The sequence below is a fragment of the Sphaerodactylus townsendi genome, linkage group LG01 (genome assembly GCF_021028975.2).
Source record: "Sphaerodactylus townsendi isolate TG3544 linkage group LG01, MPM_Stown_v2.3, whole genome shotgun sequence".
NCBI lineage: Eukaryota > Metazoa > Chordata > Lepidosauria > Squamata > Sphaerodactylidae > Sphaerodactylus > Sphaerodactylus townsendi.
In genome coordinates, this window is record NC_059425.1 from 2,846,968 (window position 1) to 2,862,437 (window position 15,470).

The 15,470-nt window shown below is 45.7% G+C and overlaps 1 protein-coding gene across 1 annotated transcript; it reads left to right on the forward strand.

Moving 5' to 3' along the window:
• The first annotated feature begins 688 nt into the window (after positions 1 to 688).
• Positions 689 to 9,677, forward strand: LOC125439319 (secreted protein C-like). Its single transcript, XM_048508364.1, has 2 exons — positions 689 to 745; positions 8,635 to 9,677. Exon 2 carries the CDS (start codon positions 8,664 to 8,666, stop codon positions 9,420 to 9,422), a length of 759 nt encoding a protein of 252 aa, XP_048364321.1. The 5' UTR covers positions 689 to 745; positions 8,635 to 8,663; the 3' UTR covers positions 9,423 to 9,677.
• Positions 9,678 to 15,470: the final 5,793 nt, after the last annotated feature.

Consider the following 15,470-nt stretch of genomic DNA (forward strand, 5'->3'; position numbering starts at 1 on the left):
ATCTGAATTTGGCATTTCCACCCACTGGCTAGTTGATTATGTGCTCTTCACATCTGAATTTGGCATTTCCACCCACTAGCTAGTTGATTATGGGCTCTTCACATCTGAATTTGGCATTTCCACCCACTGTCTTCTTTCCCACATCATAGCCCTCTATCTCCCCTGTTACAATATTAATCTTCGTTGGACAAGGGATCCCATATCCCACCATTGTGGGTTCTTCTGCTGAAATGGGATTCTAAACAGCTGCTGTAGATGCATGAGATCTATTTGTCCTTGTTTCAACACTTGGAACATGTAGATCTTTTGCATATCCGCAAGCTGCAAGTTGCCAAACAATCTTCACCATGAGGTGGCTTTAAAGAATTCATATCCTCCTATCCCTTTCTTATCAAGCATACTTTTCTCCAGCTGCAATGATGACCTGTGTTGATATCTGGGATTCCGACACGTATAAGTCCATTAGGCAACACGAAGCCAGCCCCTACAATACAACGAAAGGCCTGATTGCACAACCGCTTCCATCCTCTCCTGATAGCACCTTGGAAGAATTCTATCAGGTGAGGCCAATCAAATGAAGCATGCTTCATTATCTTAAGAAACCGCAAACATCCTCATTAAGTCCTCCGTCAGGAATTTAGTTTCCTGTCGTACGCCTTTCCAACCATATAAAAGATCTCACAGTCCAAGGATCTGGACATCTACTTGCGGTCTTCTACCACACTAGTTCCTGCTGACAGTTGGGGTAAGTCTTTATTTCATGCTCTTCTCTTTGATTAGAATTTGTGTACCCAGTAGGGATGTGCAGAACTCTTGAGAAATGTTGTTCATTAAAACAAACTTGTTTTAATGAGCTAGTGGTTAACAACAGGTGGTCTCTAATCTGGAGAACCAGGTTTGATTCCTCACTCCTCCACATAAGCGGTGGACTCTTATCTGCTGAACCAGATTTGTTTTCTCATTACCCTATTCCTGCTGGGTGACGTTGGGCTAGTCCAGGGGTAGGGAACCTGCGGCTCTCCAGATGTTCAGGAACTACAATTCCCATCAGCCTCTGTCAGCATGGCCAATTGGCCATGCTGGTGAGAAGGCTGATGGTCCCTGAGCTATCTGAAGGCTAGTCAAGGATTCTCAGTCCCACCTACCTCCCAGGTTGCCTGGTGTGGGGAGAGGAAGGAGTTTGTAAGCCTCCTTGAGTCTCCTTACAGGAGAGAAAGGTAGGGTATAAATCCAAAATCATCTTCTTCTTTTTTGAAAGTTCCTCTGATTTCTTTTTTCCTTTTTTGCGCGGGGGGGGGGGGAGGGGAGGACTGAGAAAGAATATCTGTTTTTTAAAGATTAAGTTTTGATCAAAGTTGCAAGGGATTGCTGGAGACTGAAGAATCATTTCTTAAATGGGCTGCTGATATTTTTAGACTGCTCTCCCCAGCTATACAGGCTCAGAGTGGTGTATATTATTTAAATACAATAAAACAGCAGCACAAAATTACAATATAACAATAATACAATAAAACCATCTAATTGTCCAATGACAACCATGGCATCTATTCACCCAGTGAAAGATGGGAGGAAGTGTGGAGGAAATGGGAGGGGAGTAGAAATGAGGCCAGTTATGGTGGATGAACTACCATTGCACCCATTAAGCATATGTCCAGCTGATAAGCTCAGTTTTATAGGTCATAAGAACATAAGAACATAAGAACAAGCCAGCTGGATCAGACCAGAGTCCATCTAGTCCAGCACTCTGCTACTCGCAGTGGCCCACCAGGTGCCTTTGGGAGCTCACCTGCAGGATGTGAAAGCAATGGCCTGCTGCTGCTGCTGCTGCTCCCAAGCACCTGGTCTGCTAAGGCATTTGCAATCTCAGATCAAGAAGGATCAAAATGGGTAGCCATAAATCAACTTCTCCTCCATAAATCTGTCCAAGCCCCTTTTAAAGCTATCCAGGTTAGTGGCCATCACCACCTCCTGTGGCAGCATATTCCAAACACCAATCACACGTTGCGTGAAGAAGTGTTCCGCTTTTTTATTAGTCTAATTCTTTCCCCAGCATGTTCGAATGCCCCCCTGGTTCTAGTATTGTGAGAAGAAAAAATTCTCTCTGTCAACATTTTCTACCCCATGCATAATTTTAGACGCCAATCATATCCCCCCTCAGACGTCTCCTCTCCTGTGGAACTCAAGACCCTGGTCTCATTAGAAAGAGTGTTCTAGCAGATCATGGCCAGAGATGAACAGTCTCTGTCCGTGGCTGAGGACTGCTTGATACTCTTCAGGCCGAGAACCACCATGAAGTCGGTACAAGAAGAGTGCAATGGGCCTTTTGCCTCATGACTTGCGGAATAGGATCCTTGACATTGTGAGGCAGGAGGGCTCTCTTGGAGGCCATTGGAGACGGTGCAAGGCTTTGCGCTTTTTAGTTAGTGCTTTTGAATGGCAGGAATCTTTTAAGAGGAGAGATTTTGGATCTGCTATTTTATACTGGTTGAATCTGACATTTAAAAGGAGGAGGAGGAGGAGTAGTTTTGGATTTATATCCCCCCTTTCTCTCCTGCAGGAGACTCAAAGGGGCTTACAATCTCCTTGTCCTTCCCCCCTCTAACTCAGCTTACCCTGGGAGTGGGTGGGAACAGAGAGAGCTCGAAAAGCTGTGACTAGCCCAAGGTCACCCAGCTGGTGTGTGGGGAGTGCACAGACTAATCTGAATTCCCCAGATAAGCCTCCACAACTCAAGCGGCAGAGCTGGGAATCAAACCCGGTTCCTCCGGATCAGAGTGCACCTGCTCTTAGCCACTGCTCTTAGCCACTACGCCACTGCTGCTATTATTATTATTACGGTAATAGAACAGCTATTACCATAAGCCACCTTGAACCAAAAGGAAAGGTGGGATGGGCCTGTTTTAATAAGTGGTAAGCAAATCAATAAATGGTTATAACCATTTGGACAGCTGTCACCTGAATCACCATACTGCCAGTTCTTTGCATCTAATCCAGCCTCCGGTAAACAAAGGAAACCAGATGACGTGCCTGAAAGTCAAGAAAAGCCTGTGCCTGTTCTTGAATTGCAGAGCCCCAAAGTTCAAGAGATTACTCTTTTTCTTACTTGTATCTATGCCTTATCAATGGACTGTTTTAATCCGGATGAACTAGCATGGTGTAGTGATCAAGAGCAGGTGGACTCTAATCGGGAGGACTGGGTTTTAATTCCCCATTCCTCCACATCAGTGGCAGAATCTGATCTGGTGAACTGGATTTGTCTCCCCACCTCTATACACGAATCCTTGGCTAGTTTCAGTTCTCTCTGAACTCTGTCAGCCCCACCTCCCTCAAAAAGTGACTGTTGCGTGGAGAGGAAAGAAAAAGGAGTTTGTAAGCCACCTTGGGACCCCTTACAGGAGAGAAAGGCGGGGTATAAATCCAAGCTCTTCTCTTCCTCTTGTCAAGATAACATTTCTTTCAGAATAGAAGGAAGAATCATCTTTTCTAGTACATTGTCAGAAGTCTTAAGCATGAGATACATGGCTTCAACAATACATGTAGTAATGCTTCTAGGCCGGTAGTTAGTATCTGGTGGTAGTCTAGCATGGCTTGGAAATGAGGGTGGGGGAAGGAATCATCAACATGATAGTGTAATATCACTTCTAGTGAAAACACAGAAGTGATACCATGACAACAATTTATAGAACGGTGTGATACCACTTCCAGGTTTTCCCCAGAAGTGATAACAGTGATTGCAGTGATAATAATGTTTTAAGTGTTCTTCTACCAGTAGTTGCTGGAAGAGCAGTGAACAAAGGGAGCTAGGGGTGGGGGGTTATCTCCCACCCCCAGGGGGAAAATGGCAACCATTCCCTCTAGAGCACAGGTGTCAAATTCACGGCCCTCCAGATGTTATGGACTACAGTTCCCATCATCCCCTGCCAGCATGATGCTGGCAGGGATGGTATGAGCTGATCTATACTGAGCTGTGAGACTGACACCTATGCTCTAGAAACGGGAAATGAGAACCTGAAATATAAAGATGTTCAGGAACTGCAATTCCCATCAGCCTCTGTCAGCATGGCCAATTGGCCATGCTGGTGAAACTGATAAGAGGTATCTGGAAAGCTCTGGAGACCTCTAGAGTAACAGAAAGACACAAACCAGTACATTGAAACTCTAGTGCTAGTAGTTTCAAGTGACTCCCATTTCTTCTAATATTCTGACATTTTTTTTACCAGTGGTTCAGTTCAGTTCTGTTGTGTTTATTTACAGTCATTTGACCAGCAGATAAAAACCTGTGAGGATAGGCCATACACAAACAGCAAGGTTACCATTTCATTACACCAACCAGGGATCTCCACACTCTACTGGCTGCCACTTCTTAAAAAATAATAATACCTCTACCCTCAAGTAAAAAGTTAACAACAAAAACTGTCTAAAAATTCTGGTCAGCACAGGCAAAATCAACTTATTTCTAACATCCCCATAACATTCACAATACAATACAATGTGGGTAATTGTTCTGAAAAGCAAAGTTGGCCTCTGTAGTCTAGGGTTGGAGATTCGGACAGTCCGAATCTGGATTTTTACCGAATCTGCACTGATTCGGACGGATTCGGATGAGCAGGGGCCGAATCTGAGCTGTCCGAATCCTAACAGATCCGAATCCATGGGATTCAGATCACCAGCCAAATTGCGTTTTTATTTTTTGATTTTTCCACGTTTCGGCCTGCAGGGGGCGCATTTTTAAACATATCGGCACCAAAATTCCAGGGTATCATCAAGAGACTGTCCTGATGATCCCCTCCAAGTTTGGTGCAGTTTGGTTTAGGCGGGCCAAAGTTATGGACTCCCAAAAGGGGTGTCCCTATCCCCCATTCTTTCCAATGGGAACTGAGGAGATGAGGCTACCCTTTTGAGGGTCCATAACTTTGGCCCCCCTGAACCAAACTGCACCAAACTTGGAGGGCATCATCAGGACAGTCTCCTCATGATACACTGAAATATTGGTACCAATACATCTCAAAATTCGTCCCCTGCAGGCACCCCCAGAAATCTGCACAAAGATTCTTTGTTCTGCAGTGACTTAGCTGCATTGCTGTCAATAGGGAATTTCTGATAGAGGGCTGTGGAGTGCACATTTTTCATGGTAAACCCACAAAACTTTCAGGGTATCTTCAGGATAGTCTCTGGATGACACCATCTAGGTTTGGGGAACTTTACTTCAGGGGCAGTGGGAGATGGGCCCTACCCTTTTTGGGTCCCATGAGGTTAAGCCCTGAAGCAAAATTCCCCAAACCTGGATGGTGTCATTCAGAGACTCTCCTGAAGATACCCCCCCTGAAGATTTTGTGACCATACCTTCAGAAATGTGCACCTGCAGCCCCTCTACCAGAAATTCCCCATTGACCCGACCTTTTAATGCAGCATGAGGCACTGCAGAAATAAGAATCTTTGGGCAAATTTCTGAGAGTGCCTACGAGGGGACGCATTTTGAGATGTATCGGCACTAAATTATCAGCGGGGTAATAAATCGGGTGACTGTCCTGATGTTGCCTGGTTGGTGCAGTTTGGTTCAGGTATGGACCCTCAAAAGGGGTGCAACTATCCCCCATTGTTTCCAATGGGAGCTGATAGGGGATGGGGGCTACACCTTTGAGAGTCCATAACTTTGGCTCCCCTGAACCAAACTGCACCAAACTTTGGGGGTATCATCAGGACAGTCTCCTGATGATACCCTGATATTTTGGTGTCATTAGCTTTAAAAATGCTGGTTTGCGTGTTTCACCGCTCACTCACTCCAGCAGGCTTCATGTGCAGGAGCGGTGAAACATGAAAACCGGAATTTTTAAAGCTAGTGGCACCGAATTTCAGGATATCATCAGGAGACTGTCCTGATGATACCCCCAAAGTTTAGTGCAGTTTGGTTCAGGGGGGCCAAAATTATGGACCCTCAAAGGGGGGCCCCTATCCCCCATTGTTTCCAATGGGAGCTAAGGAGATGGTGGCTACCATTTTGGGAGTCCATAACTTTGGCCCCCCAAACCAAACTGCACCAAACTTGGGGGATGTCATCAGGACAGTCTCCTGATGATACCCTGATTATTTGGTGCTGATATGTCTAAAAATGCACCCCTGCAGGCACCCCAAAAATTTGCCCAAGATTCTTTTTTCTGCAGTGACTTCTGCATTGCTGTCAATGGGGAATTTCTGGTGGAGGGCTGTGGGGTGCACATTTATCAAGGTACAGTCACAAAACTTTCAGTGTATCTTCAGGAGAGTCTCTGAATGACACCATCCAGGTTTGAGGAACTTTGCTTATGGGGGCAGTGGGAGATGGACCCTACCCATAACATTGAACCCCTTGAAGCAATGGTCACCAAACCTGGATGGGGTCATGAAGAGACTCTCCTGAAGACACCCTGAAAGTTTTGTGGGTTTACCATGAGAAATGTGCACTCCACAGCCCTCCCACAGAAATTTCCCAATGGCTGCAATGGAGCCAGCCAGCCAGCCACTACAGAGCACAGAATCTGAGGAAATTTCTTTGGGTGACTATGAGGGGTGCACTTTTTGAGCTACTGTCACCAAAATTTCAGGGTATCATGCAAGTACTGTCCCTATGATACTCCCCAAGTTTGGTGAAGTTTGGTTCAGGGGGTCCAAAGTTATGGACCTTCAAAAGTGTAGCCCCCATCTCCTGTTAGCTTCCATTGGAAACAATGGGGGATGGGGCACCCCTTTTGAGGGTCAATAACTTTGCCCCCCCCTGAACCAAACCGCACCAGACTTGGGGAGAATCATCAGGACAGTCTCCAGATGATATCCTGAAAGTTTAGTGCCACTAGCTTTAAAATTGCATCCCCTGCAGGCCAAAACGTGTAAAAACACCAAAAATTCAAAAAAAATAATAAAACTGACCCGAATTTTTCGGATTTACCCGAATTTTCGGGCATATCCGAATTGGCTATGATTCGAATTTGGGCATACAAATCATTTTATGCCCCAAAATACCCAAATCCGAATTTTACCGAATTTTTTTAGTATTGACCAACTCTAGTAGGTACGCAATGAAATCTTCAACTAAGCAGAGCTGAGCAGGCCATCAATATTTCGAGTGTTAGATGAGGAGCAGTGGAAAATCCCTCCTAATTGTTTAACTGTGGCCCTTTCTCCACTTACCGTTTGCGGCGCGCTACTCTCAGCGCGAGTCATTTCTGGCGCAGGGTCGTGTTCCCCACTGCCCCGCGCTCTTCACGGGGTCATCAAAAGGTGCCGTTTTTTCAGCGCCAGAAATGACGCACACTGAGGGGACGCGAGAGCAGCAGAGTTGGGGCGGCTGCGTTGTCGCCGCTCGGACTCGTGGGGAGCGCCGCTGGACCCCGCACTATTTGGGGAGAGTAGCGCGCAGCAAACGGTAAGTGGGGAAAGGGCCTATATGTCCTTGAAAGAAGGATCATTTCATTCTGCGAATCAATGTCGAGCTACTCCCCCCAAAAAGCTGCCCCCCACCTTTACAATGTTAGAACTTCACAAAGAAAATTGAATAGTGCCATGGGAATTTCACCAACCCCAAAGCAGTTGACATCCTGGTTAAAATGTTTTGTGGCATAACAATATTGTCACCTTGATTGAGCTTAAAGCTATTTTCTTCCAGTGGCTTAGGCTGGAAGAAAATTTTAGCTTGATAAATACAATTCTCGTCAGTGGCGAAAAATGGTTTTTAGCCAAAAGCTGGAAAATGTCAAAGACTTTGACTGAGGAAGAATGGCTGAATAAAATATGGGAGTACACTGAATTAGATAAACTAACAAAAATGTTGAATGAATTAATAAAAGAGCAATATGTAGAGAATTCATGAAAGAGCAATATGGCTCCGATTTATTCTCTGGGTTTACGTTTTAAAATGAAATGTGGATATTAAGTTTCTTCTCTGTTTAGATACTATGTTAGTTGTTTTCTTTTTGTTTTTAAAATATTCTATGTTATGTGAATTAGATATGCATAGAGAGACAGACAGACGGACAAAATATAAGAGTAATTTCTGAGATGTGAAGGAGGAGGTCGAAATATCTGTATAACACTAACCTAGTGTGATTTTTTAATCTGTACATATTCCTTTTGAAAAATTCAAAATAAGGACTTTATATTATGAAGGAGAACTTTAGTTTGGTGGAGTTGAAGGTTTTTTCTTCAGGTTTTCCAGCCTCTTAATTGGGAATTACTGTTCCCAAGCTCTCTTGTCTGGAAGCCATGATAGTTAAGAAGTTCGGAAATTGGTTTTTATTGGTTGTATACACGTAGCCTGAGGCTAATTTAGGCTGACCAGACATCCCGCTTTTGGTGGGACAGTCCCGCCTTGAAACTACTTGTCCCACGTCCCGCGTGTTTTTTCAAATGTCCCGGGTTTTGGAAGGCTGCCGCACTGCCTTCTGGGGCGCAAGGCAGTGCGGCAGCCTCCCGCGCGGCCGCAGGAGCCACGGCCTTCTGGGATGCTGCCTTTTCCCGCCCGCCCACCTGTCCCGGTTCGCTAAGGTGACCATCTGGTCACCTTAGGCTAATTGTTACTTATTGAACACATCCGTTAAAACAAGAACTCTACACACAGCTTGTGGATGGAGCAATCTTTGATGAACTATTTCTCTCTTTCAGGATTCCTAACCTGACAGACAAAAAAAAGGATGAGTTCTCATCAGGAGAAAGATTGCAGCCGTGTTCCAAAGGAATCCTCCTGTGGGGGTGGAAGGGCCTCCTGTGACAACGAAACATCTTCTTCCTGTGGGTCCAGGGGTAAAAGCGGCTATGCAGTGAATCCTACACCTTCCTGTGGTTCCAGGGGTAACAGCAGCTGTGGAGTGAATCCTACACCTTCTTCCTGTGGGTCCAGGGGTAACAGCGGCTATGCAGCGAATCCTACACCTTCCTGTGGTTCCAAGGATAACAGCGGCTATGCAGCGAATCCTACACCTTCCTGTGGTTCCAGGGGTAACAGCGGCTGTGCAGTGAATCCTACACCTTCTTCCTGTGGGTCCAGGGGTAACAGCGGCTATGCAGCAAATCCTACACTTTCCTGTGGTTCCAAGGATAACAGCGGCTATGCAGCGAATCCTACATCTTCCTGTGGCTCCAGGGGTAACAGCGGCTGTGCAGTGAATCCTACACCTTCTTCCTGTGGCTCCAGGGATAACAGCGGCTGTGCAGTGAATCCTACACCTTCTTTGCCAAAGCAGCCTGCCGTGCTGGTCCCACTACCAGGCCAAAAACAGCCTCCTGTGTGTGTCCAATCTACTGGCCAACCAGAACCTCCAGTGTGTATCCTGCCTCCTGGCCCACAACAACAACCTCCCATGTGTATCCCTCCTCCTGAACAACCCCAATTCCAGCCGCAGATGAAGCAGCAGGTCAAGCAACCTCCCCAGTGGCCCTGTCAGCCAAAGTAGACAACAGAAGGAAAACAAATGATGGAGGATTGAATTACTTCCAGATTGCCTTCCGCTCAAGCAACTCCAGCAATTCCGATTCCACAACATTGCTGTCCTATCAAAATAATTGCAACAGCACGCTTCTTTGATTGCCTTGGAAATGCATGCGCTTCTCATCCACTCTGGGATCTAGCAGTAGTATAGCCTGTTCCCTGCTTAATGCTTCAGTGGCCAATGAGGGCCATTAAAAATATATATATTTTTTTCCTTCAAGTTTTAGCGTCCTGTTGTGTATTGGCAGCTGTGAGTCGAATTTCTTCCACCGCCACCCTTCCAAAACACATGCTGTTTAGATAATATTCCTGTGATTCTCTTTCAAAATAAGAATGCCTCATTCATTTCTCTTTCATTTCCCTTTGCTGTTTTCTGTTAAACCTCTGTGTATCTTTTTATCATTTCATCACTTGCAGGTTTTTTTAAAATGTACACACCACAGGGTGGGATTTTAGAAGGAGGAATTGGGGAGACATTGGTCCATTCCACACATTAAAAAACATATTATTTATTTATTTATTTATTCATTCATTCATTCATTCATCCCTCCCTCCCTCCCTCCCTCCCTCCCTCCATTCATTCATTCATTCATTCATTCATTCATTCATTCATTCATTCATTCATTCATTCATTCTTCATTCTTCATTCTTCATTCTTCATTCATTCATTCATTCATTCATTCATTCATTCATCCCTCCCTCCCTCCCTCCCTCCCTCCCTCCCTCCCTCCCTCCTTCCCTCCCTCCCTCCCTCCCTCCCTCCCTCCATTCATTCATTCATTCATTCATTCATTCTTCATTCTTCATTCTTCATTCTTCATTCTTCATTCATTCATTCATTCATTCATTCATCCATCCCTCCCTCCCTCACTCCCTCCCTCCCTCCCTCCCTCCATCCATTCATTCATTCATTCATTCATTCATTCTTCATTCTTCATTCTTCATTCTTCATTCTTCATTCATTCATTCATTCATTCATTCATTCATTCATTCATTCATTCATTCATTCATTCATTCATTCATTCATTTTATTTGAAAACCACCCACCCGCAAAGGGTGGGCTCTGGGAGGTGTACAACAAATGTAAATACAATAATACAAATATAGCAATACATAATACATTAAAATTTATGATCAGATCTATAAGACATATAAAAACATAGCAGCATATAGTATAAAAAAATTGAGACAGGAAATAAAATGTTTCCTCAGCGGAGTTCCGCATTGTTGTTCCCTGCTTTGGTTCTGAAAACATTTTATGTCCCGCCTCAAAACGTTTTCAACGAATCCCCTTTTAAAATGATTTTTTTAGGCTGAAACATTTTTTTCAATGGCTTGACTGCTGTGTGGTTTTTTTAAAACATTTTCAGTGCCTCCCTGCCATCCCCAAGTTTCCCCCTTGGTGCCATTTTGTGAGCTCACTCTCTGTTCCCCCTTGCCTGTGTATTCCATCCTTTTTGTGAGTTTTTGTTATGTGGGGGAGCTAATCTTGAAGGCATTGGTTATACAAAGTATGGAGAATTACAGCACAAAGTTGTGAAGTGTGGAGGCATCAATTCATGAACTAATGGGGGACACATAATGGGAGCCATGAATCATTTTGAAGGGGTAAGTGCGGACATACATCATGTTAAAGGGGGTGGGTTCTTCCAGAGTCTAAGAAAACCATCCAAGTGGAATAGGATGATGTGCAGAGAGGTATTGGCTGGATATTAGGAATTTTTTTTAACAGAAAGAGTAGCACGGTGGCATCGGCTTCCTAGGGTGGTGGTGAGCTCCCCATCACTAGTAGTCTCCAAGGAGTGACTTGATGAACACCTATCAGGGATGCTGGTAGGCTGATCCTGCATTGAGCATGGGGTTGAACTAGATCAGTGGTTCTCAACCTTCCTAATGCCGCGACCCTTTAATACAGTTCCTCATGGTGTGGTGATCCCCAACCCTAACATTTATCAATTTTACAGATGGAGAACACTGATGCAGAGAGTCTTAGGCGACCCCTGGGAAAGGGTCGTTCGACCCCCAAAGGGGTCCCAACCCACAGGTTGAGAACCACTGAACTAGATGGTCTGCGTAGCCCGGTCTAACTCTATGATTCAAGAACGGAGGTTATGGATTGGAATGAAATGAATATGCTCATTTTTGGTTCTTCTACACCTGCTTCTTCAGGATTCTGTTATCCACGTATCAAATTTTATTCAGACTTTTCTTCATGGCACCCAGAAAGGTGGCAAACTTGGTTCTCCCTCACAGGATTCATGGTGAAGTGTAACGAACCAGTAAAGTCCAGTCAAAAGCAACTGTATTAAGTTCTTTATTGAGCTGGCATTCTTAGTCAGGAACAGGCAATGCGGGAACTAGCTCCCCCACTCTCAAACAGCCGCTTTTACAGGCTTCACACAAGTTCCCGTCAGAAACAGATAAACAATAAACAATTGAGGTTCTCAAACAGAAACTCGCACAGACAGGTTCACACAGGCAAGCAAGCAGCAACTGATAACAGTAGCATTCCCCATTCTGGGCACCCCACCAGAAACTACAGCAGGAGCCTCTTCAAGGTTGAACTGCAACCTTACAAATTTGGGCCCAGCTTTTCCCAGTCCTAGATCAGCATTAGGATCATTAGAACCAATCCTTGAACAAGGAATTTCTATCACTGCGTGCTGAACTAGAATGAGAAGCATGAAGAACTTCCTGGATTCTCTAACGTGTTTTTAATTAACTCTCTATATGGCAAGGAGGGATCAGATGGAGACCATCTGGATCAAAGCTACCCATAACACCTCAGTGCAGTAACTGAACTTGGGTCTCTCAGTCCTAGGTCTATTTCCCACTGGAAAAATGAAAGTGTGTATAAACCAGTTTGGTTTGATTCGGGACCTGAATTCCCCACTGTTTGCGGATCTGCCGCATGATCCGCTCAGGGGCTTCCTGATTGGCTGCTGCATTGTGCTGGGGTGGGAATTTTTTTTTATTTTCTGCACTTCGTATCCACATCTCCATGAGCATGTGTAACCTCTATCTGTGGGTTCTGTGGGGCAGAACTTGGAATGAGTTTGCAACAACAAGTTTTTAAAAAACAAAATGGTTTACTTTCTTAACATATAACATATAACATCAACATTTAGCATCACACTTCAAGGTCCTGTTCAGGTTGCATTTTCAAGTCCTTATATTTACAGTCTACTGATACTTCCAAGTCCAATTCTTCTTGGCAAGTGGGTTGGCTCCTGAAGGCTCCAAGGGCTTGATGAACAGGATTCAACATGATGAAGGTTTCCAGGAGAACTCTCACCCATTACAAACATAAAAAACCCTTAACAAGGTGTTAAGGGCTTATACAAATCAAGGTCCAAGTCTGGTAGCCTTGTCTCCTCCAAACTACATGAGCTCTGCAACCTTCTGCTGCTTTGAGTCTTCGCCCCTTTCTGGGTCATCCCATTCTGAGCATGGGGATTACACATGGAGAGAAGAACTGCATGCACTGCCCCGTTTCTGTGCTGCGTTGTCTCCTTGTATCCACGTGAATACAAGGCGTAGTGTTCCTTTGTGTCACAGAAAATCAGAAAATCATTCGAAATAGCCCCATGTCACCATGTATCCATGTGGATTCTAGCTACGTGAAATAAAATAAAATAAAATAAAGGGCTGTGCGCGCATCGTGCACAACCCACTGCACCCTGATTGGATTGGAGGCTCCACATTACTCGCAAGGGCGGGCAGTTCAAATCCGGATTCATCCCCCCCCCAACTTTCCCACTGCTCTAGACTGACCACGCGTTTTTAGAAAAGATCTACTTCCCTCCATGTTCTAAAATAACGCGTGCTGAGGGGGGGGGAGGTGACAGAAACGGGGTGAATGCGCATTCGGCGCTGGTGTAGTGGGGAGTTCTGCAGGAAACCTGGATATTTAAGAACATAAGAACATAAGAACAAGCCAGCTGGATCAGACCAGAGTCCATCTAGTCCAGCTCTCTGCTACTCGCAGTGGCCCACCAGGTGCCTTTGGGAGCTCACATGCAGGATGTGAAAGCAATGGCCTTCTGCAGATGTTGCTCCCGAGCACCTGGATTGTTAAGGCATTTGCAATCTCAGATCAAAGAGGATCAAGATTGGTCGCCATAAATCAACTTCTCCTCCATAAATCTGTCCAAGCCCCTTTTAAAGTAATCCAGGTTAGTGGCCATCACCACCTCCTGTGGCAGCATATTCCAAACACCAATCACACGTTGCGTGAAGAAGTGTTTCCTTTTATTAGTCCTAATTCTTCCCCCCAGCATTTTCAATGAATGTCCCCTGGTTCTAGTATTGTGAGAAAGAGAGAAAAATGTCTCTCTGTCAACATTTTCTACCCCATGCATAATTTTATAGACTTCAATCATATCCCCCCTCAGACGTCTCCTCTCCAAACTAAAGAGTCCCAAACGCTGCAACCTCTCCTCATAAGGAAGGTGCTCCAGTCCCTCAATCATCCTCGTTGCCCTTCTCTGCACTTTTTCTATCTCTTCGATATCCTTTTTGAGATGTGGTGACCAGAACTGAACACAGTACTCCAAGTGCGGTCGCACCACTGCCTTATATAAGGGCATGACAATCTTTGCAGTTTTATGATCAATTCCTTTCCTATTTGGAGTGATGAGCACACATCTAATCATGAGTGGGGAATTGACCCTAGTCCAACAAGCTGATTAATACTCAACACTGGTTTCCTGATTTGGGATGCCAGCCTCCAGGAGGGGCCTGCAGATCCTCCAGAATTATATTTCATCATAGAGACCAGCTTTTCCAGAGAAAATGGATGCTTTGGAGGGTGGTCTCTATGGCATTTCACCCCATTGAGGTTCCCGTCTTCCCTGGCTCCATTCCCAACTACTCTCAATCCGATGCCAACAGCAGAATAATTTGAACCCGGAATCAAACCCGGTTCCTCCAGATCAGAGTACAGCTGCTCTTAACCACTACGCCACTGCCGCTCTTAACCACTACGCCACTGCCGCTCTTAACCACTACGTCACTGCTGCTCTTAACCACTACGCCACTGCCGCTCTTAACCACTACGCCACTGCCACTCTTAACCACTACGTCACTGCCGCTCTTAACAACTACGCCACTGCCGCTCTTAACCACTACGCCACTGCCGCTCTTAACCACTACGCCACTGCTGCTCTTAACCACTACGCCACTGCCGCTCTTAACCACTACGTCACTGCTGCTCTTAACCACTACGCCACTGCCGCTCTTAACCACTACGCCACTGCTGCTCTTAACCACTACGCCACTGCTGCTCTTAACCACTACGCCACTGCCGCTCTTAACCACTATGTCACTGCCGCTCTTAACCACTACGCCACTGCCGCTCTTAACCACTACGCCACTGCTGCTCTTAACCACTACGCCACTGCTGCTCTTAACCACTACGCCACTGCCGCTCTTAACCACTACGCCACTGCCGCTCTTAACCACTACGCCACTGCTGCTCTTAACCACTACGCCACTGCTGCTCTTAACCACTACGCCACTGCCGCTCTTAACCACTATGCCACTGCCGCTCTTAACCACTACGCCACTGCTGGTCTTAACCACTACGCCACTGCTGGTCTTAACCACTACGCCACTGCTGGTCTTAACCACTACGTCACTGCTGGTCTTAACCACTACGCCACTGCTGCTCTTAACCACTACGTCACTGCCGCTCTTAACCACTATGCCACTGCCGCTCTTAACCACTACGCCACTGCTGGTCTTAACCACTACGCCACTGCTGCTCTTAACCACTACGTCACTGCCGGTCTTAACCACTACGCCACTGCCGGTCTTAACCACTACGCCACTGCCGGTCTTAACCACTACGCCACTGCTGCTCTTAACCACTACGTCACTGCTGGTCTTAACCACTACGCCACTGCTGCTCTTAACCACTACGTCACTGCTGGTCTTAACCACTACGCCACTGCCGCTCTTAACCACTACGCCACTGCTGGTCTTAACCACTACGCCACTGCTGCTCTTAACC

Excerpts from the sequence above, each read along its gene's own strand:
- LOC125439319 (XM_048508364.1), top strand. The coding sequence starts at position 8,664 with ATGAGTTCTCATCAGGAGAAAGATTGCAGCCGTGTTCCAAAGGAATCC.